The sequence below is a fragment of the Tauraco erythrolophus genome, chromosome 30, assembly GCF_009769465.1.
Source record: "Tauraco erythrolophus isolate bTauEry1 chromosome 30, bTauEry1.pri, whole genome shotgun sequence".
In the NCBI taxonomy this organism is placed as follows: Eukaryota; Metazoa; Chordata; class Aves; order Musophagiformes; family Musophagidae; genus Tauraco; species Tauraco erythrolophus.
In genome coordinates, this window is record NC_141494.1 from 1,424,219 (window position 1) to 1,448,068 (window position 23,850).

The window sequence follows — 23,850 nt, forward strand, 5'->3', positions numbered from 1 at the left end:
CGGGGCGCTCTTCCCGCCATTCGCCCGCCCACCCGCGCCCGCCGCCGGCGAGGCTCGCGTTCCCAGGACGGGGCTGCTGGGAGCCGCCGGCTGCACCCAGCCGTGCCGGGGAGGCCGGGGGGCCGGGGGGGTGGGTGGGCTGGCTGGCGCAGGAAGCGCCATGCCTCAACGCCGTTCAAAGGCGCCGCGCCGAGATTTCCCCCTTTGCTGCGGTGGCGCGGGGGGCCGGGCGCCGGTGGCGGAGGAAGCGCAGGGGGCTGCGGCGGGGGAGGCACCCACCGCCTGCCAACCTCAGCGCGCGGTGGGCGGCGAGGGCAGCCCGCCGCTTCGGCGTCCCACCAAAACCCTAATCCTCGGCACCGCTGCCGAGCCCGGTGCGGAACCGCTGCGTCGACCGCGGCGGTTCCTCCCCGGCGCGGCGTCTTTCGGCCGGTTGCCGTGCTGGTGGGCGAGCGTGCCATCCTTCCCGCAGGTGAGGACGATGGCCAGCCCGGAGGACGACCTCATTGGCATCCCCTTCCCCGAGCACAGCAGCGAGCTGCTGAGCTGCCTGAACGAGCAGCGGCAGCTGGGGCTGCTCTGCGACGTCACCATCAAGACGCAGGGCTTGGAGTACCGCACCCACCGCGCCGTCCTGGCCGCCTCCAGCCGCTACTTCAAGAAATTGTTCGCCGGACCGGGCCCCGGCCAAGAAGTCTGCGAACTGGACTTCGTCGGACCGGAGGCGCTGGGCGCGCTGCTGGAGTTCGCCTACACCGCCACGCTCACCATCAGCAGCGCCAACATGGGCGAGGTGCTGCGCGCCGCGCGCCTGCTGGAGATCCCCTGCGTCATCGCCGCCTGCGTGGAGATCCTGCAGGGCAGCGGCATGGAAGCGCCCGGCCCCGACGACGGCGACTGCGAACGCGCCCGCCGCTACCTGGAAGCTTTCGTCGCCCTCCCCGAAGGCGAGGTGCCCGCCCCGCCGCCCCCTCGCCCCGCCGCCCGCCGCAGCAAGAAGACCCGCAAGTTCCTGCAGGCCCGCGGCGCCCGGCTCAACAACCACGCCGAAGAGCCGCCCGCCGAGGCCGAAGGCTGCGGCAGCCCCCCGCCGCCCCCCCGCCCGCCCTCGCCCCCCTTACCTGAGGGGCTGCCCCTGCCCTACGAGAGCTTCGAGCTGCCCGAGGAGGAGGAGCTGCCCCCGCACCCCTTCCCCTTCCCCTACCAGCCCCCCTTGTCCCCCGAGGAAGCCGCCTCTGACGACGATGCCATCGACCCCGACCTGATGGCGTACCTGAGCTCGCTGCACCACGAGGCGTTGGCACCCGGGCTGGATACGCCCGATAAGCTGGTGCGGAAGCGCCGTTCGCAGATGCCCCAAGAGTGCCCGGTCTGCCACAAGGTCATCCACGGCGCCGGCAAACTGCCCCGCCACATGCGCACGCACACGGGTGAGAAGCCCTTCGCCTGCCAGGTCTGCGGGGTCCGCTTCACACGGTGAGTGCCACTGGGAGTGCCCTCCCTGCCCAGTGCGTCCCCGACAGCATCCCCCGTGGCACCTCCCCTGCCAGCCCTGCCAGTGCCCGGTGCATCCCCCATGGCATGGCACAGTGCAGCTCTGTGGGGTCCGCTGTGCACCATGAGCGCTGCCTGATGGACCCTCCCTGCCTGCCACCCTGGTGCCTGGCAGCATCCCCCATGAAACCTTCCCTGCCAGCCCCACCAGTGCCCAGCTGTATCCCCTGTGGCACCTCCCCTGCCGGCCCTGCTGGTGCCCAGCTGCATCCCCCATGGCATGACACTGTGTGGCTCTGTGGGGTTCAGCGGGCACCATGAGTGCTGCCCGATGGACCCTCCCCGCTTGCCACCCTCGGTGCCTGGCAGCATCCCCCGTGGCACCTCCCCTGCCAGCCCCACCGGTGCCCGCTGTATCCCCCGTGGCATGACACAGCGCAGCTCTGTGGGGTCTACCGCAAGTGCTGCCCGACAGACCTTCCCCACCTGCCACCCTGCTGCCTGGCAGCATCCCCCATGGCACTTCCCCTGCCAGCCCCACTGGTGCCCTGGCTACGTCCCCCATGGCATGGCACAGCACATGGTCTGTGGGGGTCTACTGCGCACTGTGAGCTCTGTCCGACAGACCCTCCCCACCTGCCACCCGGTGCCCGGCTGCATCCCCCATGTCACCTCCCCTGCCAGCCCCGCTGGCACCTTCCCGCATCCCCAGTGCGGTGCAGAGCAGTGCCATGACCCGTCTCCCACCATCACCGGTGCCATGGCGGTCCCCGCGTGCCGCAGCCAGGCCATGGTCCCAGAGCCCCCCCATCCCCGGGTTGCATCCCCTTGGCACATCCCTGCCACGGCGCTACCGCCACCGTCCCCCCACCCGCCACGGCCAAGCAGCCGCTTCCCAAGGGCCGCTGGCTGCTGTGTGCCAACACCTCCGTGTCCCCCCCCTCCAGGAACGACAAGCTGAAGATCCACATGCGCAAGCACACGGGCGAGCGGCCCTACTCGTGCCAGCACTGCAGCGCCCGCTTCCTGCACAGCTACGACCTGAAGAACCACATGCACCTGCACACGGGCGCCCGGCCCTACGAGTGCTACCTCTGCCACAAGGCCTTCGCCAAGGACGACCACCTCCAGCGGCACCTCAAGGGCCAGAACTGCCTGGAGGTCCGTACCCGCCGCCGGCGGCGCGACGAGCCGCCGCCAGCACCCGCCGGCCCTCCCGGGCTTGACCTCTCCAACGGGCGGCTGGAGGGGTTGCGGCTCTCCATCGCCCGTTATTGGGGGCCAGGACAGCCCGAGGAAGAGGAAGAGGAAGCGGAGGGCGAGGAAGCACCGCAGCCGGACGGCAGCATGCCGGTAGAGACGGCGTAAGGGGTGCCATGCCATGCCGTGCCGTGCCGAGCCGAGCCGTGCCCACCGGGGTTTCTCTTCCCGTTTTGCCCCGTCACGGTTCGTTCCCAGTTATGCAAAGGGGGAAATTCCCCCCTGGCCGATTTGCACAATGGGGTGCGGGGGGGGGTCCCCGCTGCCCCCCAATGTACCCGGGACCCCCCCGCCGTACCTGGGACCACCCTGCTGTACCCGGGACCCCGGCGAGGGGGGGGGGGAAGAGGGACCGACGTGTGTCGTGTCCCCCTCCCCAAACCCCTCCGTGCCCCACAGCGGGGCCGGGACTGGATGGGGGCGCCCACGGACCGAACCCCCCCCAACACTTTCCCGGTAACCGGGGAGAGCGCGGGGCGGGGCCGCCAGGGCGCCCCCTGGCGGCCCCGCCCCGCGCTCTCCCCGGTTACCGGAGGGGGGGGGTCCCGCCGCCCCGCGCTGTAAATAGCTTATCCGTCCCCCTCACACCCCGAGCAGCCCCTCCCCCGGCGAGCCCCCCCTCGCCCCTGCACTCCCGGCTGCTTTCTCTTGGTTGCACTATTCGGGTGAGCCCACCCGGGTGCGGGGCAGCGCCGGCCCCCACCCGACTCCCCCCCCCCAGAAAAAATAAACAAACCAAAAACCACCCCCCCCGGCCCTGTGGGACCCCCCCCCCCCCCATCTCCAGGGTGGCCGCGCCCCAGCGGTCACCCCTCAGCCCTTTGCACATCCCCCCCACCCAGGGCGCAGCCCCCCCCCCCCCCGGGGAGCGGGGGACCGGCACTATTCGCCTAAAATAAGAGTTTATCTATATTTAAAAAGATGATGTAATATATTTCCCCCCTCCCCACACCCCCCCACACCCCCCCCCCCGGTCCCTCTGCTGCTGCCCGCCAGCGCTGCGTCTGTCCCTTGCCGGGGGGGGGCCGGGGGGGTGATGGGGATGAGGGGCTCCGCTCCCGTCGTGGCTTTAAAAGTGCCTTATGGTGAACTTGAATTTTTTGTTTGTTTGTTTGTTTGTTTTTTTCGGCTACTTGAACCTCTCTTGGTGTCAGGAACCAAATGAATAATCGGCGGGCGGCTGCCCCTCCCCCCCTCCTCCCCCCCCCCCCCCGCCCCGCCGGGTCGCCTCTTGTTTGTCTGTCTGTCTGTCTGTTTGGGTTTTTTTTTCTTTTTTTTTTTGTTTGTTTGTTTGTTTTTTAAACGAAGGCTGCTTGGTAATAAACGGAGAAGCAGGGACGTCCCTGTGCCCCCCCTCTGTCCACCCTTGGCCCCCTCCCCGGGGCAGCTCTAGGGGGAGCAGAGCAGGGCTGGGGGCACCATGAGGCTGGGGGTACCACGGGGCTGGGGGCACCGCGGGGCTGGGGTGTCACTGGGCTGGGAATGGGGCCACCATGGGGTATGGGGGCATCGGGGGGCTGAGGGCACTGCAGGGATGAAGATGGGGGCACCATGGGGATGGGGCATCAAGGGGCTGGGGCGTCACAGGGCTGGAGGTACCACGGGGATGGAAACGGGGGCAACATGGGGCTGGGGGCACCGCAGAGAGGGATTATGGGGGCATCAAGGGGCTGGAGGCACCACTAGGATGGGGTCAGGGCATTGAGGCTGGGGGCACTGCAGGGAGGGGTATGGGGGGCATTGAGGGGCTGGGGCACCATGAGAAGGGGGGCATTAAGGGGCTGGGGGCACTGCAGGGAGGGGTATGGGGGCATGGAGGGATATGGGGGCATTGAGGGGCTGGGGACAACACTGGGATGGAGATGATGGCGCCATGGGGCTGGGGGCATTGCAGGGAGGGGTATGGGGGCATCGAGGGGCTGGGGACACCGCAGGGATGGAGATGGGGGCACCATGGGGCTGAGAGCATCAAGGCACTGGGGGCACCATGAGGATGGGGCATCGAGGGGCTGGGGGCCAGGGAGGGGTATGGGGGCATCAAGGGGCTGGGGCACCATGGAGATGGGGATGGGGCATTGAGGCTGGGGGCACCATGAGGCTGAGGGCATTGAGGCACTGGGGCACCATGGTGCTGGGGGCATCAAGGGGCTGGGGCACCATGGGGATGGAGACAGGGTGTTGAGGGGCTGGGGGCACCGCAGGAAGGGGTATGGGAGCATTGAGGGGCTGGGGGCACCATGGGGACAGGGCGTCAAGGAGTTGGGGGCACCGCGGGTCTGGGGCCACTGTGGGGCTGAGTACCACAAAGATGGAATTGGGGGCACCATGGAGCTGGGGGCATCGAGACACTGGGGGCACCATGAGGCTGGGGGCATCATAGAGATGGGGACAGGGCATCAAGGGGCTGGGGGCACTGCAGGGAGAGGTATGGGGGCATCGAGAGGCTGGGGCACCATGGGGATGGGGATGGGGCATCAAGGGGGTTGGGGCACTGCAGGGAGGGGTATGGGGGCACCATGGGGCTGGGGGCACTGCAGAGATGGGGACATCAACGGGCTGGGGGCACCATGGGGATGGGGCTGAGGGCACCTCGAGGTTGGGACTGCCATGGGGTGCCAGCCACCAGCTCGGGACACTGGCACCTCAAGAACCTGGTGCTTTATTCCCCAAACCCTCCCCACCCGCCCTGGCAGCTCGCGGCTTCCACCGCGCTTCTCGGGCTCTGGCCACGTCCCCGGAGCTTGGCCCAGCGTCCTCAGCGCCGCGTGGCACCGTCCTGCCGTCACCGGGCCCTGCCCTTGCTGCTGGGCGGCTGCTGGGCCACCACCTCCTCCAGCTCGTTGCCGCTGCTCTCGGGCTGATCCTGATAGCTGAAATCCAGGCTGAAAGGAGGGGGGGGGGGCCGGAAAAATGGTATCAGGAACCTGGCACCCCCAACACCGCGGTGTGCCAGAGCCATCGCCAGCCCTCACCTGGAAAGCGAGCTGTCCTCGCCGTCCACCCCGCTGCTGCCGCCGTCGCTCTCCCCGCTCGCCTCTTCCTTCAAGCGGGCACGTAGCCGGGTGGCCAATTCAGGGGGCAGCCGCCGGCCGCCCCCCCGGCCCCCCGCCACCTCCCGGATGCTTTGCCGCAACAACCGCCCTCGCTCCTGGCCCCGCAGTGCCCGCGCGGCACCCAGCCACAGCCCCACCGTCTCCTCGTCGCTGGAGTCCCTGCAAGGACGGGGCACCGGAGAGGGGTGGGCTGCAGCACCCGCCCGTCACCCATCACAACCGCCCCCTTGCTCCAGGGGGCTCCGTGCTCACATCTCCTGGTCCCCGGCGTCCCGGTATATCAGGGGTGCCATGCAAACGGGGCAGACGTTGTTCAAGGTTCGGAAGCACTCGCTGCAGTACAGCCCTGGCGACAATAAAATGGGTGGGAGATTATTTTTTTGGGGGGAAAAACGGTGGATTTGGGAAAAGTGGCGGGGGGGGTTCCTACCTTTGCAGTCGGGCGTGCCGCAGGCGGTGAAATCTGGCTGCTCGGCCATCGTGCAAGCCAGGCAGCGTTTCCGTTGGATGCCAAAGCACCGAAGCAAGCGGGCAAAGCCGGGCACCCTGCGGGTAAGGGGGTGACGCTTTGTGGGGTGATGGCATCCCCGGGGATGCCGTCGCCTTTTGGTGATGCCCAGCAAGACACTCATGGGTTTGGGAACCATCCCCAAAGGAGCTTACCTGGAGGTGAGGAAGAGGAGGTCGCCTTGGCCGGCATCAGCCGTGCGCCGTGTGGCAGCTTGGCGCAAGGCGTGTGCCAGCCCGGCGCGGCGTGCCAGGATGGTGCTGTGGAGGAAGGCCACGCGTTCCTGGCGCGGCAGGGACGCAGTGAGGGCAGGCAGTCGGTGAAGGGGTGCGAGGAGATGGGTGGGAGGGTGGTGGGGTGGGGTGGGGGCTTCTGACCTGCTCGCGGGATGGGTAGTAGGCGGCACAGAGTGAGTGGCGCAGGCGTGCCACGTGGCTGCCGAAGATGGCAATGAAGAGGCACGTGCCGTACAGGAGCCCTGGTGGGAAGAGGATGGGTCGCACGGGGGCGATGGCCCCACCTGTACCCCCCACCGCCACCCTCAACCTTGCACGCTGAGGGTGCAGCACCCCTGGTCACCCATGCAGAGGTAGGTGCCGTAGTCGGGCTCCAGGGGCTGGAGGGCGCAGCGGTGGGAGAGCACCGAGATGTTCCCCTGCTGCAGCGCGTCGAAGGCGGACACCAAGTCGCGGAAGATGTCGCTGGTGTAACCCGTCCCGTCCACGTGGACTTTCATCACCAACGGCGCTGTGGGGTGAGTGGCTCAGCGCCAAGGCCCTGCCACCCGCCCCAAAACGCCGATTGGCAAAGCACCCAAGGGTGCTGCTCCGGCGAGGTGGGTACCGCTCACCCCTGGCGATGATCTCCCCTTGCAGCTGGTGCTGGATCAGGTCGAGCAGCCAGAAGAGGACGTAGTCGGCCAGGATGATGCTGAGCCCCAGCAGCATGTGGCGCAGGACCCCCAGCAGATGCAGCCCGTACCGCTGCCGCTCCTGCCGCGACAGCCACAGCGCAGCTGGGCGGGCACCGCGGTGCCGTGAGGCCGTGCCGTACTGCCATGCCGGGGTCCCTCCGCTCCCCACCGCCGGGCTCGCCCCAGGGGCTGCCCGCCCCAGCACGGGGGCTGACCTGGGGGGATGTAGCGGTCCCTCTCGTGGGCTCTCAGGGGCAGGACGGTGGCTTTGCCCTGCTTGGCACACCGCAGGTCCAGCTCCACGAAGCGCCGCGTGATGTAGACGTTGTCGAAGGTGTCGTCCCGTAGGTACCGGCGACGGTACCGCAACGCCCTGGGGACACCGAGGGGACGCTGGGCACTGAGACGCCGGGTCCCTGTCCACGTGGGGGGCCGGAGCAGAACTCCCCAGCGCACTCACTGGATGTACATGTAGAGGATGGCGAGGAGGGACATGTGGGTGAAGAGCCCCAGGACGCGGCGGGTGGGCTCCAGGCGCTCGCTCACGCCCTCCATGATGTCCAGGGCCACCTCCCCCAGGCTCTTGCTGGCGTTGACGCTGACGTCGAAGCGGTGCACGGCCGAGATGTTGAACTCGAACTCCCGGCGGACGCGATCCAGAGCATCCATGACGGCTGCCGGGGGGCGGGGTGAGAGCCAGGAGGGGGTGGTGGGTGCGGTGGGGGGGTGTAGAGAGGGACCCCTGAGCCCCCCCAGCACCGGGATACTCACGGACTTGGACCTGCCTGCTGAGGAAGGACTGGATGTACGCGGGGACGACGCAGAACAAGAGGTTGACTGCGGAGAGAGTGGGGGGGATCTCTGCCAGGGTGGGACCCCCACGGCAGGCAGGGCTCTGCCCAGCCACCCCCTACCCCCTGCTGCGGCGGGACAGGGACCCACTCACAGTTGGCCACGGCGCAGAGGCTTTTGAAGGTGACGATGACGTAGCAGAAGAAGAAGAGGAGGGGGATCGTGCGCTCGCAGCTGTCCTTGGCGTCCTCGACGAGGCGCACGCAGCGGCGGAAGGGGCGGCCCAGGTCCCGGTTGCACACCTTGCCCACGTTCGTCAGCCACAGCCAGACGTTGCGCAGGGTGCGGGCTGCCGGGAGGGAGCGGGTGGTGGGTGCCAGGCGCCGGGCGCCGGGGGGATGGAGCCGGGGAGCCCCTCGGGGACCCCCTCACTCACACACGTGGCTGACCGAGTCCATGATGGAGCGGAAGAACCTGCGGACGTGGTCACCGACCACTTTGGCTTTCCGAGAGATGTCTTTGATTTTGCCCAACACGTCTGCGGAGAAGCCGGGGGGGGACCCCTGAGCAGACCCGGAGGGGCGCGGGCAGCCGGGGGCCAGCCTGGATCCCCCCTGGAAGAGACCCCCCCTCCCAGCACATCCCCCCAGCCCCACGGCTCACTCAGCAGCGGCTCCTGGGCGCGTTGCAGCCGCTCGGCCGTCTGGTTGAGCGCGAGCTCGGCGCCGCACGACAGCGACTCGGCCACCCGCGAGAAGTTCTGCACGATGTTGGAGCAGGGCCCTTGGATGGCCATGCCCAGCGCCAGCACCAGCATCAGCATCTTCCCCTCCCCTGCGGGCACACCGGGGTTCAGCTGGGACCCCCCACCCCTCCCAGCACCCCCCCCCAGCTCCCGGCGATGGGACCGACGGCCGCTTACGGGTGAAGATGTGGGGCAGGGAGAGCAGCACGGTGAGCCGCGCCTTCTCGGAGAACGCCATGCCCAGCGCCAGCCCCGTGCCCAGGCTGATGGTGCTGACCAGGCAGAACCAGACGTTGTGCCCCTGCGCCAGCAGCACCAGAGCCCCGTACAGGCTGGCCAGGGCCATGCCCAGCACCAAACCGCCGACGCTGTGGGCCAATTCCCTCGCCTTGCTCCTTTCCTCTGGCCACTGCGGCCGATGGCCCCCGGACCGCGGGTCTGGGCTGTCCCCTGGGCCCCTCTGCCCCCGCAGGGCTCTGCCCAGCCATGAGCACAGCCCCATGCCAGGCTGGGCTCTCCCAAGCTCCTGGTGCTCTCACAGGCTCCGAGTGCAGGATACAGCCGCTGGAACGGGCAACTCACAACGCACTGGTTCCAGGGGAGCATCCCACCGTTGCCGTTTCCAAGGGACCACCCCACCGTTGCCGTTTCCAAGGGACCACCCCATCGTTGCCGTTTCCAAGGGACCATTCCGCTGTTACCGGTTCCAAGGAACCATCCTGCTGTCTTCAGGACGAGGCACGGAGCCATCGGGCTTGTGATGGCCCCCAGCCAGGAGCACTCGGATGGGATGGAGGAACACGGGAGGCAGAAACCACCCAACACGAGTGAGATCCCCACCCACCCCGCTCCATGCCCGGGCTGCCCGCCAGCAGTGGGATCGGGCAGGGCTGATGCGTCGTCCCTCCCCACCCAGCCCTGAAGCGAGTGGTGGTCTCGCTGCTGCCTGCCCCGTGCAGCCGGTTCCTCTGGAGCCGGCCGGACCAGTACCGTGGCAGAAAGTTCTTCCTGGGCGCTGGTGTCGGGATCCTCATCGGCCTTGGTGAGTGTGCCCCGGTGCTGGGCATGGGGAGGGGCAGTGGCATCAGGGGCTCAGGCACGTTCGTGGGTGTTTCAGGGCTCTGCCACCTCCTGATCGTCCCCATGAACATCACGGAGAGGCAGAAGGTGCAGATCTCCTGCGGGCTGGCGGGTGAGGATGAGGCTGGGAGGCGATGGGGGTGATGAAGGCTGTTGGGAGCCCCGTGGCAGGGGTCTCTGCGGGACCATGGGGACAGCTCTCCGCTCCCCGCAGGGGTCACTGCCTTGGGCTGGGCCACGTCCCCCCACTTTCGCTGCACCAGCCTGCTCATGGTCCCCAAATTCCTGGGCAAGGAGGGTCGAGTCTATGTCCTCACCATCGTTCTCGCCTCCATCTACAACGGTAGGGTCCCCCCCGCCCCGCGACGTTCTCGTGCCCATCCCCTCCGGCGGGGTGCCGCGGGGCTGGAGGGGTCTGAGCCCATCCTGGCGCCACCAGGGCCCGTTGCCAACGTGTGGCACAACCTGGAGGAGGTGACACGGTCGCTGGGCTGCGTGGCGGAGCGGCAGGTCAACCACAGCCACCAGCTGTGGCAAATGTCGGTGGCACCCATGCACCGGGTGATGGAGGACATGGTGGTGAGGTTGGGGGGGTGCCGGGGTGGGCGGTAGGGGGGCCGGGCAGGGAGCAGAGCCAAGTTTTTTGTGCCCGTCCCTGGCAGCGGAGCGGGCAGACGCTGAACGCCGAGATGCAGAACGTCTCGCGCGCCTTCGTGGGGCTGAACGAGCAGGTGGCCAGCGAGGCCGGCTACGACCTGCGGCAGCCCCAGCGCCCGGGCGCCCAGCAGACCCTCAGCACCCAGCAGCTCTACGAGATGAAGACCAAAATGCGCTGCACCTGTGAGTGGGGGGGGCAGGGGGCTGGCGGCACCCCAGGGCACCCTGGACGGTGCCCGGAAGAGTGGTATTGGGATACACAGAGGGGCTGAAGGGCTCTTGCCCCCCAGATGTGGTCAAGCTGGGCATGAAGCGCTGCCAGGACTGGTTCAGTGCCAAGCACGATCAGTGCATGGCTCGGGTGACCGTACCCCTCATCAGGCACATCATCTGCCTGCCCATGAAGTTCAAGTCCCTCTGCCTCATCATGAAAAGTGGGTGACACGCAGGACCCCCCACCCCGTCCTCCCTCGGTGGGGCAGCTCTGCCTCTGCCCCCCACCCCACAGCTGTGACCCGTGCCGGGGCGATGCCTGGGGGTCCCGGCTCTACCATCCCCGTCCCTGCAGCCATGCACGGCTGGTGCTCGGACAACATCCCTGTGGAGGGCAACTTCGGGCAGATGTACAACCAGGTGAACAACTCCGTCGACAGCCTCAGCCGGGAATTCAGTGCCAACGTGGTGTACGAGGTGGGCTGCCCATCCCCTGCGCCCCGCGCCGGGGCAGGAGCCGGCTCCTTCCCAGCACCACGGCCCCTCCGCCGCAGGAGGAACACCACGAGATGCTGGTGGGCGCCAAGGAGTTGACGGAGCAGCTGATGGAGGAGGTGACCTCGCACCTGCGGCAGCACCGCGCCAACCTGGACTGGGCTGTCTCCTTCTTCAGCTTCCTGCTCTCCTTCACCTTCATCCTCGTCTTCATCTCGTGAGCCTCAGGATGGGGGGGAGCCAGGAGGTGGGGGGGTCCCTTGTGCCAGCCACAGGGCACGGAGGGGTGGGAGCCTCCTTTGGCAGCAGGTCTAGGGGGACATGAAGGCAAGAGAGGGGTCCTGGGGGGGCTGCAGCTGGTCCTTGCCCCCCCCGGCGCCTTGGACTCCCCCCTCTTGCCAGGGCTGTCTCCTACACCAAGCGGTACTGCCAGGACATCCGCTTCGACAACCTCTACATCACCACTTACTTCCGCCAAATCGATGCCCGCCGCCGAAAGCAGGTGCGGGGGGAGAAGGGGTGGAGGGCAGCCCCCTACCCCCGCTGGGTCTTTTTTTTTGGGAGGGGGTTGGCTGCGCTGAGCCGCCTCGCTGCCCCCTCCACCAGCACAAGCGGACGCTGCTGCCGCTGCGCCGGGCAGAGGTCTCGGCTGCCATCTTCCCGTGCCGCCTGACCCTGCAGCCGCTGGAGCTGCGGAACGTGGTGAGGGGCTGGCGGGGGGCCGGAGGAGTGGGGCTGTGTTGGGGGGGGACACCAGGCTGTGCCAGATCCTGTTCCCTGCAGGTGATGGAGCTGCTGGAGTGCATCGCCCCCCTGCTCCTCCTCCTCCTCTCCTGTGGCCTGGACCACGTGCTCTTCACCACGCTCAGCGTCATCCAGCAGCACTCCTTTGTGCAGTACTCCTTCCGCAGTGAGCCCCCAGCCCCACGGCCCCACCGAGCCCCACGGCCCCACCGAGCCCCACCGCCACGTGCGGGTCCCCCACTGCCCCGCAGCCCCCCGCCACCCGCTGCCGTCCCGCAGGCAGCCACCACTTGGCCGTGCACGTGGCGGGCACGTCGCTGATGGCGCGGCTGCTGCGGAGCACCGTGGGGGCCCTCAACACCTCCTCTGACATCCAGCTGGACACCTCCAACCTCGGTGAGCCCCCTCGGTGGACGGGATCCCCCCCCCCGAGCCCGGGTCCACCTGCCCACTTGGGGCCCCGGGGACGGGGGCTTTCCGCAGGGGGGTCAGCGCTGTTGCCCTGTCCCCAGCCTGCCTGCCGCAGCCCCGGGGCATGACGTGGCAGCAGTACGTGGGCAGCTGCTGGCCCCTGGCCCTGCTGGCACTGCTCTGCCTGGCCCAGGCCTACATGTACCGCCTGCGCCGCGTCATCGCCGCCTTCTACTTCCCCAAGGTGAGGGGGGGGCCTGGTGCCAACCGCCTTGGGGGGGGGGGGGCAGTTTTTGGGGTGGGCTGGTGCCCCTGCAGCCCCTCACGGTCTCCGCCGGTGCAGCGGGAGAAGAGCCGCGTGCTCTACTTCTACAACAAGCTCCTGCAGCAGCGGCAGAGCTTCGTCCGCCGGCAGCGGAAGCTCATCGCCCGGCGGGCACAGGAGCACCCGGGGCTGGTGAGCATGGATGGGGACCGGGGTGCCGGGGCACAGCGGGGGCTCGCTGCCCCCCGATCCCAGCTTCGTTCACCCGTGGGGACCCCCACACGTCCCTGTTCCCACCGTAGGGGACGGCGCTGCTGAAGCGGTGCTGCCAGCGCTGGCCGCCCCTGCGCCGCTGGATGCGCCGGAGCTGTATGGTGTGCGGGGTGCCCGAGACCCCCCAGGACCAGGTGTGCCCCATGCCCGCCTGCGGTGCCCTGTACTGCGCGCTGTGCTGGAGGGACGTGGGTGCCACGTGCCTCGCCTGCGCGCCGGGGGACCGCGGGCTCTCCCAGGAGAGCAGCGAGGAGGACGCGGGGTACGCGGCCTGAGGGCACTCGGCAATAAAGGCTGCGACCCCCCCACCCACCCTGGCACGGCGCGATGTGGGGGTCTGTGGGGCGCGTCCGTGGGGTGGGGGTGTCTGGTGTGCAGGGTGGTGGGGTGATGAGGGTGGGGGTCTCCTGTGTGCAGGGTGGGGGACGCAGGGGTCTCTGCTGCGTGGGATGGGGAAGGCTGGGGGGTCTTGAGTGTACGGGGTGATGAAGATGAGGGTCTCCACTGCACAGGGGAGGAAGATGGGGGTCTCCAGTGCATGGGATGGTGAAGGTGGGGGTGTCTGGTGTACAAGGTAATGTAGGCGGGGGTCTCCAGTGTAGGGGGTGATGAAGGTGAGGGTGTCCAGTGTAGGGGGTGATGAAGGCGGAGGTTTCCAGTGCATGAAGTGATGAAGGTGGGGGGTCTCCAGTGTATGGGGTGACAAAGGTGGGGGTCTGCAGTTCATGAGGTGATGAAGGTGAGGGTCTCCAGTGTACGGAATGATGAACGTGAGGGTATCCAGTGTATGGGGTGATGAAGGTGGGGATCTCTAGTGTAGGGGGTGATGAAGGCGGGGGTCTCCAAAGCCCGGGGCAGTGAAGGTGGGGGTCTCCATTGTATAGGGTGATGGAGGTGGGGGGCTCTGGAGCACGGGAAGGAGAAGGCGGGTGTCCTGCTCCGCAGCAGCACTCGAGGGGGTCCCGGTCGCAGCGCACCGGGCAGCGGCAGCCGGTTCCCGGCACACACGGAGCTGCCGCTGCGCGGAGCCCCGGAGCCGCCTCCGAGGCGCGGCCGCCCGGGCCCCCCCCGCCGCACCGACCGGGCTGGGCGTCGCTCGCGGCGGGGCGGCGGGCGGAGCCGGGCGGGGGCCGGGCAGGAAGTTCCTCCTCCCGGGCCGGGCCGGGCGGCCGGTGGCGGCGGCGGTGGCGGTGCCATGCGCGGCGGGAGCGGCGCCGGGGGCGGCCGCGGCGGGTCAGCTCGGGAGCCGCCTGCCCGGGGCCACCGAGCCCCGCTCGGGCTACCGGAGGGCGATGGGGACGCCGGCGCTGCGGCTGCTCCTGGCCGCGGGGCTGCTCCTCGCCGCCGGTACCGGGGTCGGCGGGAGCGGCGCAGGTGAGCGGGTCCGGGGGGGTTCCGGGGGGGTTCCGGGGGGGACCGTCGGGCCGCGTCCCCCAGCCCGCGGGGATCCGCTCGTCACCTCCCCCGGGGGGACCCTCGGGGACCGGCAGCGGGCGAGGGGGCGTCGGGGGTCGGGACCGGGCCGGGACTGGGGGTCGCAGCCCCGCGGGATGCTCGATGTGTCCCACCCCCGGGAACCGGTCCAGCCGCGGAACCGACTGCGCCGTGGGGTCCGGCGCTCCCCGGGCTGGTGGGGCCGTGGGGAGCGGGGTCTGCGGGCGACCCCCGCGGCTCCAGCATCCTCCGGGCCCCCGGAGGGCGAGGGGGTCCCCGGGAGCGGCGGCAGAAAGAGGCGGCTGCGGGGGGGTGGGGGACTCTGAGTCAGCCGGGCCGGGCCTCCCGGTCCCCGGGCTGGTTGTACTGGACGGGGCTGACGCAAGGGCTGGCGGGGGACCCCGGGGAGCCCGGCCCGAGGCGGGGGCGGGCGCTCCCCCACCCCCTCGCCGCCTTCCACCGCGGGGGTCCCCTCCGGACGTCCCCCGGGCTCTGCTGGGAGCCGGGGCACCCCAGGAGCTGCTGCCGTGAGCGTGGGGGTCCCTGGTCCTAGTCCTGGGGTGGGGGGGACACGCCTGCCCTGGTCCTGGGGTGAGGGGGACCCCTGCCCTGGGAGGGGAGACCCCTGCCCTGGTCCTGGAGGGCCGTGCTGTGACAGGTGGGCTGGGCTGTGACCAGTGACCGGGGTGGTGACAGGGCTGTGACGGGTGGCCAGGGGGTGACAGGGCTGTGACGGGTGGCCGGGGGGTGACAGGGCTGTGACAGGGCAGCTCTGGGTCCCGCGCAGGTGATAGCTCCCGGCAGCGCCATGCCGAATTGGGACACTCCTGGCACATCACCCCGTGGGTCCTGAGGGACAACCGGACACTCAGCCTGGCAGAGGCGACCCAGGTGAGCCCCTGCCCGCGTCCCTGGGGTGCTCACCTTGGCATGGCGGGGTGGAGGCTGCCCACACCCTGCCACCTCCCCCTCCCGGTGCATGAAACCCATCATCCAGGTCCCTTGGCCGCAAATCCCCGGGGCTCTGAGCACCCAGAGCCTCTGGGCACCCCGGCATCAGTGGGGAGGGGGATCCCCATTAATTCCCCCTTCCCCTCCTCTCCCAATGTTGGGAGGGATCTCGCCGGGTTGGGGCACCCACCCTGCACCCAGCACCCCTCCCGGCCGGGACGGAAGGGCCCAGCCCTCCCGTGGCTGTTGGGAGTCTCTCCGGCGTTTCCGCCGCATGGCACCGGGCAGGAAGCGTGAGGAGTGGCGGGGAGGGGGGGCCCTGGCTTCGTCCGACCCCCCCCATTCCCGGCACAATGGGTCCGGGAGGGAGGGACGCTTCCTGCGGGGCGTGAGGGCGGGGGCCGTGGCGGGCAGGGGATCCCTTCCACCCCCTCCCTCCGCCACATGCCGGGTCCCCTGGTCCCTGCCAACACCCTGCTGGTGTCACGGCGTTTCAGGGGGTGGTGGGGACAGGAGGGGACTCGTGGTTTGGTGAGGGGCTGGGTCCCCTGGGGCTTGGTGGTCCTCCTGTAATGGTTTTCTGTGGCAGGGGGGGTTCCCCGCCCGGCTGGGGGTCCTGCTGGAGCTGGAGGGGATGCCGCTAGTACTGGAGCTGGAGCAAAACTGGTAAGTGTGTGGCTGGCTGGGGCAGAGCCAGGGTGGGAATGGGGCTGGGGGGCCGGGGATCCTGTCTCTATGAATGATGCATGTAGGGTGGGGGTCTGGGGTCCCTCTCTCCATTCGAGGTGCACATATAGTGGGGATCCCTTGTTCTGCTTCTCCATCCGTGGTAGATGTGGGGTGGGGGTCCCAGGGACCCTGTCTCTGTTCAAGGTGCACCTGCAGCAGGTTGGGAGGTGCTGGGGTCCCCGTTTTCAGCAGTGGTGTGCTCAGAGTGGGGTGAGCAGGGTGTCCCCACGCCACAGGGGTCCTTGCCGTGGGGGTGACAACGTGCTTCTGGCAGGGAGCTGGTGCTGGGCACCGGGACACTGCTCTACTACCTGCCCAACGGCACGCGGGTGACGCAGGAGGCCAGCGAGCAGGTAGGGTACGGGCACCCCGCGTCCCCAACGTGTCCCCAACGGTGTCCCTGAGCTGTCCCCGTGCCCCAGGGGAGTCCCAGCGCCAGGCTGGCTCCTGAGTTCTCTCTGCTGCAGGAGCATTGCTGCTACCGAGGGACGGTGCGGGGCTTCCCCGGCTCCTGGGCCAGCCTCTGCGTCTGTGCCGGACTCAGGTGAGCCCCCAGCCCTGGTGGTCCCGGAGCCCAGCTCCCACCGCACCGCTGACACCTCCTCTCCCCATCCCCAGTGGCCATCTCTGGCTGTCGGAGACCAGGAGCTACGGGCTGGAGCCAGATGCCAGCGGCTCACCGGGGCGACATGTTGCGTACCGGCTGCAGAAGGTCTGGCTGGCACCACGGGCCCGCGGGCAGGGTCCCTTGGACCCTTCCTGGGCGGAGGCGGAGGAGATGGAGACCCCCCGGCCGCAGAGGGTAGGTCACCCGCAGGTCCTGCACTGCCGGAGAGGGTCCCCTCACCCACCCCCTGACCCCCCCTCTCCTCCCCAGGGCAAGCGGGCGGCCGTGGAGCAGCAGCGCTTTGTGGAGCTGGTGATGGTGGTGGATCACACTTCGGTGAGTGCTGGGCAGGCGTCCATGGCACAGGGGCTGCCACGCTGCCCTGCCGGCATGCCTGACACCCCTCCCTGCACCCCCAGTTCCAGAACTACCCCAACCTGCAACGTGTCCGCACCCGCACCCTGGAAATCGCCAACCAGGTGGACGCGGTGAGTTGCTGCTTCGACTCGCTGGGCAGCGTCTGGCCCAGCCTGGTGCTCAGCTTGGCTGTGCCATCGCTGCTGAGGGTCTCTGACCACCCTCCCGTGCCCTCCTTCAGTTCTTCCAGCCGCTGGGATTGCGGGTGGCCTTGCTGGCGGTGGAGGTCTGGAGCGAGGGCGACGTGTTCGCGGTGGGCAGCAGTGCCCGGGCTGCGCTGGAGCGGTTCCTGCGCTGGCGCCAGGACGAGCTGCTGCCCCGGCTGCCCCACGACAACGCCCAGCTCCTCACGTGAGTGGGGGACGGGGACAGGGCGCGGGGCACGCGGGCGTGCGGGCGACTGTCCCCCCACCCCGGCGCTCTCTCCCCAGGGGCGCCCGCTTTGACGACGTCTTGGTGGGGACGTCGGCTCAAGCCTCCATGTGTTCCCCAGCACGTTCCGGTGGCATCAGCGTGGTGAGTACCCCCGTCCCCGCCCCGTCCTCCCGCTGCCCACCTGCCCTGACTTTCCCTGTCCCGCAGGACCACTCGGTCAGCGTCCTCGTCGTCGCCTCCACCGTGGCCCATCAGCTGGGCCACAACCTGGGCATGCGCCACGACAGCGCCGGGCGCTTCTGCGACTGCAGCGACCTCCAGCAGGACCGTGGCTGCATCATGGCATCACCCACGGGGTGAGGGCAGTGGGTAGGGCTGCGGGGGCCGTGGCTGAGCCCCCCTCCCCGCCTCACTGGCCACTATCCGGCTCCGCAGGCTGACGCCCGGCTTGAGCTTCAGCAACTGCAGCTGGCAGGACCTGGAGCGCAGCCTGCGGCGCGGACGGGGCTGGTGTCTCTCCAATGTCCCCGAGCCCCAGCGCCTGGCCGGGAGTGCCCGCTGCGGGAACCGCTTCCTGGAGCCGGGCGAGGGCTGCGACTGCGGCCTCAGCATGGTACGGGGTGGGGGGGCTCTGGCTGGGCCCCTGTGACCACCCTGCTTCTGAGCCCGGGGTTGCCTGTGCCCCCAGCTGTGCCATGGGGCTGGTGGGGGGGATGCCGGTGCCACCCTGCTCACCGCAGCCCCTTTGCCAGCAGGAATGCACCGATCCCTGCTGCAATAGCAGCACCTGCCAGCTGGTGCCCGGGGCTGAGTGTGCCACGGGGGACGCGTGCTGCCAGGACTGCCAGGTGCGTGGGGATGGGCAGCCGGCAGCGCCGGCACCCCAGCCCCTCCCCAGGGTGGGTTTCTTGGGGTTCCCCACTCATCTGACTGTGCCCCGTTCCAGCTGCGCCGCGCTGGGCACCCGTGCCGGGAGCCTTCGGGTGAGTGTGACCTGCCCGAGTTCTGCGATGGGGTCTCGCCGCGCTGCCCACCCGACGCCTTCCTGCAGGATGGGCAGCCCTGTGCCGGCGGGCAGGCGGTCTGCTACAGCGGCGCCTGTGCCACCTACGAGGGGCAATGCCAGCAGCTGCTGGGGCCAGGTACAGCGGGGCCAGGGTGGGGGGTCAGTGGCTGGGTGGGGGTGCTGAGGCTTGCCACCCCCTCCCTGCCACAGGCGCCAGCCCTGTCTCCAGCTCCTGCATGGCCTCCCTGAACACGAAAGGGGACGAACGCGGGCACTGCGGGCAGCTCCCCAACGGCTCATACGTTCCTTGCGCCCAGCGGTGAGTGCCGCCCCCTCCTTGCCATCCTGCTGTCACCATCCCCCCCGCCCCTGACACCTCTGTCTCCCCAGGGACGCCGGCTGTGGGATGCTGCAGTGCCAGCGTGGCACCACCCGGAAGGACAGGACAGAAGGGACCTGCCAGGGCACCCTTTTACCCAGGGATGAGGATGTGAGCGATGCGGCCATGGTGCTGCCCGGCACAGCCTGCGGCCCTGGGAAGGTGAGCGCCAGGATGGTGGGGATGGGGCAGGGGGGCTTGCCTGGTGCTGACACCTCATCCCCTGGCAGGTTTGCCTCCAGCGCCAGTGCCAGGACATCTCCACGCTGGGTGACCAGCAGTGCCAGAGCAAGTGCCACGGGCACGGGGTGAGCATGAAGCTGAGGGGAGAAGTGGGTGCTGGAGTTTGGGGACCTGCTGGGGGCTGAGGCTCAGTGTCACCCACCCAGGTGTGCAACAACCACGGGCACTGCCACTGCGAGCGGGGCTGGGCCCCCCCGACCTGCGAAAGCCCCGGCGCCGGGGGCAGCCAGGACAGCGGCCCCGCCGCCATGGAGCGAGGTGAGGGCAGAGGCGGGCAGCCGCCCGGAGAATGGGGCTTTGTCCGGCTGGAGCCGACGTGGGGTGCGGCGGGGGGGGCTGACGTGCCGCTCTCCGCAGGGGGGAGCGCCCTGCCCACCGCCCTGCTGCTGAGCGCGCTGCTGGGGCTGGCCCTGGCACTGGGGCTCTGCTGCGCCCGCCGCGCCGGGCTCTACAAGCGGCTCTGCCAGCTCGGCAAAGGGACCTCCTGCCAGTACAGGTACTCGAGCCGGTGGGGACGGGTGGCATCACGCATGCCTCTGTGTGCCGTGGCGCGTACCGGAGCTGCCTGCCTGCATGTGGGCACGCATGTGGGCACGTGCATGCGTGTGGCGGGTCAGCGGGGGGCGTGCACGCGTGTTCAACGGGCGCGTGCGTCCCGTGCCAGCAGCGTGCATGCGTGTCCCCGAGCGGGTGACAGTGTGCGTGCCCGTGTGCGTGCCCCCCCGGCGCAGGTAGCGGACCCTGTCATGCATCGTTGCCGAACGTCACCGCGGTTCCACCCCCCCCCGCTGCCCCCCCCAGCCCCCGGCTGAGCCCCCCCACTCTTCTCCCCACAGCGCTGAGACCCGGGTCCGATTCCTGGGTCCGGAAGCCCCAGCCAGCTGGAGCGGGTAACGTCACTGCTGGAGCCTGGGTGCGGGGCTGTCCCTGAGCCGTCCTGCTTCGCAAGGCCTCCGCTGCTGCCATCTTCCCCTGGCAGTGCCCGGGGGGTGTGGGGCAGCTCCGGGGCACAGGGTGTCGCATCTTCCAGTGCCGAGGGGTTCGTTTCTCTTGGGCTTCTGCTGGTGTCGGTGTGGCTCGGTCGCCGCGCGGGTTCTCCCCGACCGCCCGGAGCGAGCGGGGCCTCATCCTGCCTCTCCCCTCCAGGATCTCGCAGCTGGAGCCCCACTCGGGCAGCCGGGACCCCCCCGAGCGCCCCCGACCCCCGCAGTGGCGCCCGGCCACAGAGGTGCAGGTCATGCACAGCCGGAAGGTGAGAGCCAGGGGGCTGGGGGTGGCAGGGGCTGCTGGCAAGGGGGATGTTGACACTGCGGCAGCACACTCTGGTCGCCATGGGTACCAGGGTTCGGTCTGGTTGGTGCCAAGGCGGCATCGCTGGGTACCAGCTCTGAGCATCCCTCTGCACTGGGGCTGTGCGGTGGGACCGTGCAGCACCCCGGGGCAGGAGCAGCCTGGCACGGCCCTGGACCGCGCTGTTCCAGTGCCCTGTGCTGCGCACGGCACTGGCTGCGCTTCTTCAGGATCAGTGCCCGGCCGGGGCCGCCGCAGCCATCCAAGCCAGCTGGTGCCTGGCCAAGCCCCGGCGCTGCCCGCTGTGTGTTGGGGGGGTCTCTGCTTCGCGGTGGGAGGGGGGTCTCCGCATGCTGCATGGCTTGCCCTGCTGCAGGGCTGCATGGCGTGCCTGCCCGCTCTCCCTCTCTCCGCAGCCGGCTGCCCTCGGCTCAGCCCGGCCCGACCCGCCCTCCCGGCCTCTCCCGCCGGACCCTGCTCCCAAGGTAATGCCCGGGCCGGGGTGGGGGTCCCGGGCAGCACCTCCCTGGCCACCGGCCACTGCTGCATGCCTGGCTGTGCACCAGCTCTCAGGGACCTGCGGGCTGCGGCCCCTCTGTGGCACCGCTACTGGTGCCCGCTGCCCAACAGCGCCTGCACGCCGCTCCGGGAGAGCCCTGGCACCCCCAAACCCCCCTGCCCGGCGGGCGGCTCAGCCCTGCGGCCGCCGGTCCCCCAGCTGTCTCCCTGTCCCTGCTCTCTCTGCCCAGGCCCCCGCCTCGGACAGGCCGCCCCCCCCCACACGCCCGCTGCCCGCGGACCCCGTGGCGCCAGGCACTCAGGTAATGGTGGCACGGCGGTGGCACCGGCGTGTGGGGCAGGACGGCGTGCACCTGGGCTGGGCCCCCCCATCCCCCTTGGGGCAAGGGAGGTGGTTTGGGCCCCCCCAGCCCATGGCGGTGGGTTGGCCTGTGCTGGAGCTTTGACCCTCCCCCATTCCCCCGCAGCCCCCAGGTCTGGCCAAGCCCCCCCCACCTCAGCGCCCGCTGCCTTCGGACCCCCCAGGGCCTTCGCTGCCCCCCAGCGAGACACCCCCCAGTCACCCCTATGTCACAGTGATTCCCTCCAGGTGAGTGGGGGGGACAGGACCAAGATGGGGGGGCTGCAGGGGGCCAGAATGGGGTGCTCAAGGGGGGGAGGGCAGAGTGGGGTGCAAGTGAGGGCTGTAGGTGGGGGTGGGGTGCCAGGGGGGTGCGGGTGGGGGCTGTAGGGAGGGCAGAGAGCCAAGCCAGGAGGGATGGGGGGCCAGAGCGGGGGGAACTGGGGGCTGCAGAGGGTCGGTGTGGGGGCTGGGGGGCTGCAGGGGATCAGTGTAGGGGGCCAGGGGCTACAGGGGGTCAGTGGGGGGGGGGGCGAGGGCTGCAGGGGGGGTCTGGGAGCTGCAGAGGGTCGGTGTGGGGGCTGGGGGGCTGCAGGGGATCAGTGTAGGGGGCCAGGGGCTACAGGGGGTCAGTGGGGGGGGGGGCGAGGGCTGCAGGGGGGGTCTGGGAGCTGCAGAGGGTCGGTGTGGGGGCTGGGGGGCTGCAGGGGATCAGTGTAGGGGACCGGGGGCTGCAGAGGGCCAGTGTAGGGGGCCGGGGGCTACAGGGGGTCGGGGGGGGGGCGGGGGCTGCAGGGAGGGGGCTGGGGGGGGCTGCAGGGGGCCGGTGTGGGGGGCGGGGGGCTGCAGCCCTCTCACCGCCCGCCTCTCCCCCCAGGCCCGCTCCGCCGCCGCCCGCGGGCACCCAGCGGGAGGCCTGAGCCGCGGGCCGCGACCGCCGCAGCGCTGGAGCCGCCGGGAAGGCTCGGCCCGGGCCCCGCGGGGCCGCGCCGCCCGCTTGTACCGCGCCGCCGCCAATAAAGGGGCTGTGAGCCGCTTCCGCGCTGCCTCCGCGGCACCGGGGCGCGGGGCGGGGGGAGCGGCACCGGGCGCGCTGCCCCGCGGGACTACAACTCCCGGCAGCACCCGCGGCGCTTCTGCAGGAAGTCCCGCCCCCCGCGCAGGATGTGGCTGCCGGCCGCGACCGCCCCCTGGCGGGGAGTGCGCGCGCTGCGGGAGGGGCTCGGAGCCACGTGGGCGCGGGCACGTGCAGGAGGCGCCCGGTGCGCGCGCACGTGCGCGTGCAAGAACCTGGTTGTGCGCGCGGGCACGCGCGCGGGCGCGAGCCGCCCCCTGTGCGCGTGCGCGCACACGTGTGCAGTAGCTGCCCCGCGTGTGCACAGGCGCGCGTGCAGGATGGGCTCGTGTGCACGGACACACGCGTGTGCAGGAGCCACGCTCTGTGTGCGCGCACACACGCGCGCGTGTGCAGGCACCGCCCCAAGTGAGCACGGACACACGCGTGTGCAGGAGCCGTCCCCTGTGCGCGCACACACACGCGTGTGCAGGAGCTGCTCCCTGTGTGCACACACACACGCGTGTGCAGGAGCCGTCCCCTGTGCGCGCACACACACACGCGTGTGCAGGAGCTGCTCCCTGTGTACACACACACACGCGCGTGTGCAGGCACCACCCCACGTGAGCACGGACACACGCGTGTGCGGGAGCTGCTCCCTGTGTGCACACACACACACGCGTGTGCAGGAGCTGCTCCCTGTGTGCACACACACACACGCGTGTGCAGGCACCACCCCACGTGAGCACGGACACACGCGTGTGCAGGAGCTGCCCCCTGTGTGCACACACACACACACGTGTGTGCAGGAGCTGCTGTGTGCACGTGCACGTGCAGGTGCCACCCTGTGTGCACGGGCACCCGCGTGCCCAGGAGCCGCCACACTTGCACACGCGTGTGCAAGAGCTGCCCCGTGTGCACGGACCAGCACCGTTTCCCGCGCTGGGTCTCGCTGCACCCGGCCGGTACCGGCGTCCGGTTGGTGCTGGTGCCCGGCCGGGCAGGGGCGGGCGCGGGGAGCGCCCGGTGCTGCCGGTCCCGGGTGCCCGGGTCCTGCTGGGCGGAGCCGGTCCCGGACGATGCCCGAGATACCGGGGCGGTGCCGGGTGGCGGCGTGTAGGTGCCGGTCCCGGTGCCCGTGGGTGTCTGTTCCGGTGCCGGTGGATGCGGGGGTGCCGGTTCCGGTGGGTGCGGGGGTACCGATCCCGGTTCCGGTGGGTGCGGGGGTACCGATCCCGGTTCCGGTGGGTGCGGGGGTGCCGGTCCCGGTGCCCGTGGGTGCGGGGGTGCCGGTCCCGGTGCCCGTGGGTGCGGGGGTGCCGGTCCCGGTGCCGGTGGGTGCGGGGGTACCGATCCCAGTGCCGGTGGGTGCCGGCTTGTGGCTCGGGTGCCGGGTGGGTCCCGGTGCCGGGATGCCGGTGCCGCCCCCCAAGGGTTAATGGCACTCGGGGAAGTTGCCGGGCGGCGGCGCGGCGCGGATTGGCCCGAAGTTGGCGGGGCGGGCCGGGCCGTGCCGAGCCCCGCCGTGCCGGGCCGCCTCCGCCCCCGCCGGCCCCCGCCCCGGCCCCGGCCCCGGCCCCGCCGCCCCCCGCCGCCGCCGGCG

General features: G+C 70.4%; 4 protein-coding genes across 4 annotated transcripts; 3 read left to right on the plus strand and 1 right to left on the minus strand.

The window, feature by feature from the left end:
* The first annotated feature begins 478 nt into the window (after positions 1–478).
* ZBTB7B (zinc finger and BTB domain containing 7B) lies at positions 479–2,862 on the plus strand. The gene is made up of 2 exons (XM_086628424.1): positions 479–1,476; positions 2,442–2,862. Exons 1-2 carry the CDS (start codon positions 482–484, stop codon positions 2,860–2,862), a joined length of 1,416 nt encoding a protein of 471 aa, XP_086484550.1. The 5' UTR covers positions 479–481.
* A 2,674-nt stretch (positions 2,863–5,536) lies between these two features.
* On the minus strand, positions 5,537–9,267 carry DCST2 (DC-STAMP domain containing 2). The gene is made up of 15 exons (XM_086628279.1): positions 8,943–9,267; positions 8,684–8,854; positions 8,457–8,558; positions 8,175–8,369; positions 8,000–8,065; positions 7,689–7,902; positions 7,444–7,601; positions 7,166–7,330; positions 6,895–7,062; positions 6,693–6,793; positions 6,471–6,598; positions 6,238–6,353; positions 6,060–6,153; positions 5,727–5,966; positions 5,537–5,636 (listed from the first exon to the last, which is right to left on the minus strand). The coding sequence occupies exons 1-15, from the start codon at positions 9,265–9,267 to the stop codon at positions 5,537–5,539; spliced, it is 2,343 nt and encodes a 780-aa protein (XP_086484405.1).
* A 258-nt stretch (positions 9,268–9,525) lies between these two features.
* DCST1 (DC-STAMP domain containing 1) lies at positions 9,526–13,178 on the plus strand. The gene is made up of 16 exons (XM_086628281.1): positions 9,526–9,592; positions 9,682–9,807; positions 9,883–9,957; positions 10,060–10,188; positions 10,285–10,424; positions 10,508–10,685; positions 10,793–10,936; positions 11,071–11,192; positions 11,270–11,427; positions 11,613–11,712; positions 11,817–11,912; positions 11,994–12,120; positions 12,234–12,350; positions 12,467–12,609; positions 12,709–12,822; positions 12,933–13,178. Exons 1-16 carry the CDS (start codon positions 9,526–9,528, stop codon positions 13,176–13,178), a joined length of 2,082 nt encoding a protein of 693 aa, XP_086484407.1.
* A 1,017-nt stretch (positions 13,179–14,195) lies between these two features.
* On the plus strand, positions 14,196–22,113 carry ADAM15 (ADAM metallopeptidase domain 15). Its single transcript, XM_086628387.1, has 25 exons — positions 14,196–14,262; positions 15,125–15,228; positions 15,878–15,954; positions 16,292–16,370; positions 16,485–16,561; positions 16,636–16,819; positions 16,895–16,960; positions 17,044–17,112; positions 17,223–17,392; positions 17,473–17,557; positions 17,624–17,772; positions 17,852–18,029; positions 18,172–18,264; positions 18,363–18,558; positions 18,633–18,741; positions 18,813–18,963; positions 19,032–19,109; positions 19,191–19,302; positions 19,402–19,540; positions 19,881–19,934; positions 20,191–20,296; positions 20,751–20,819; positions 21,084–21,155; positions 21,321–21,442; positions 22,071–22,113. The coding sequence occupies exons 1-25, from the start codon at positions 14,196–14,198 to the stop codon at positions 22,111–22,113; spliced, it is 2,649 nt and encodes an 882-aa protein (XP_086484513.1).
* Positions 22,114–23,850: the final 1,737 nt, after the last annotated feature.

Coding starts and splice junctions, on each gene's coding strand:
- ZBTB7B (XM_086628424.1), top strand. CDS start 482: ATGGCCAGCCCGGAGGACGACCTCATTGGCATCCCCTTCCCCGAGCAC. Junction 1,477..2,441: donor TGCGGGGTCCGCTTCACACG/GTGAGTGCCACT, acceptor CCCCCCCTCCAG/GAACGACAAGCTGAAGATCC.
- DCST2 (XM_086628279.1), bottom strand. CDS start 9,267: ATGGGGCTGTGCTCATGGCTGGGCAGAGCCCTGCGGGGGCAGAGGGGC. Junction 7,903..7,999: donor CAGCAGGCAGGTCCAAGTCC/GTGAGTATCCCG, acceptor GCCCCCCGGCAG/CCGTCATGGATGCTCTGGAT. Junction 7,331..7,443: donor GGACCGCTACATCCCCCCAG/GTCAGCCCCCGT, acceptor GTGCCCGCCCAG/CTGCGCTGTGGCTGTCGCGG.
- DCST1 (XM_086628281.1), top strand. CDS start 9,526: ATGGCCCCCAGCCAGGAGCACTCGGATGGGATGGAGGAACACGGGAGG. Junction 9,808..9,882: donor CGGGATCCTCATCGGCCTTG/GTGAGTGTGCCC, acceptor TGGGTGTTTCAG/GGCTCTGCCACCTCCTGATC. Junction 12,121..12,233: donor TGTGCAGTACTCCTTCCGCA/GTGAGCCCCCAG, acceptor GCCGTCCCGCAG/GCAGCCACCACTTGGCCGTG.
- ADAM15 (XM_086628387.1), top strand. CDS start 14,196: ATGGGGACGCCGGCGCTGCGGCTGCTCCTGGCCGCGGGGCTGCTCCTC. Junction 15,955..16,291: donor CTGGAGCTGGAGCAAAACTG/GTAAGTGTGTGG, acceptor TGCTTCTGGCAG/GGAGCTGGTGCTGGGCACCG. Junction 18,964..19,031: donor CAGCCTGCGGCCCTGGGAAG/GTGAGCGCCAGG, acceptor ATCCCCTGGCAG/GTTTGCCTCCAGCGCCAGTG.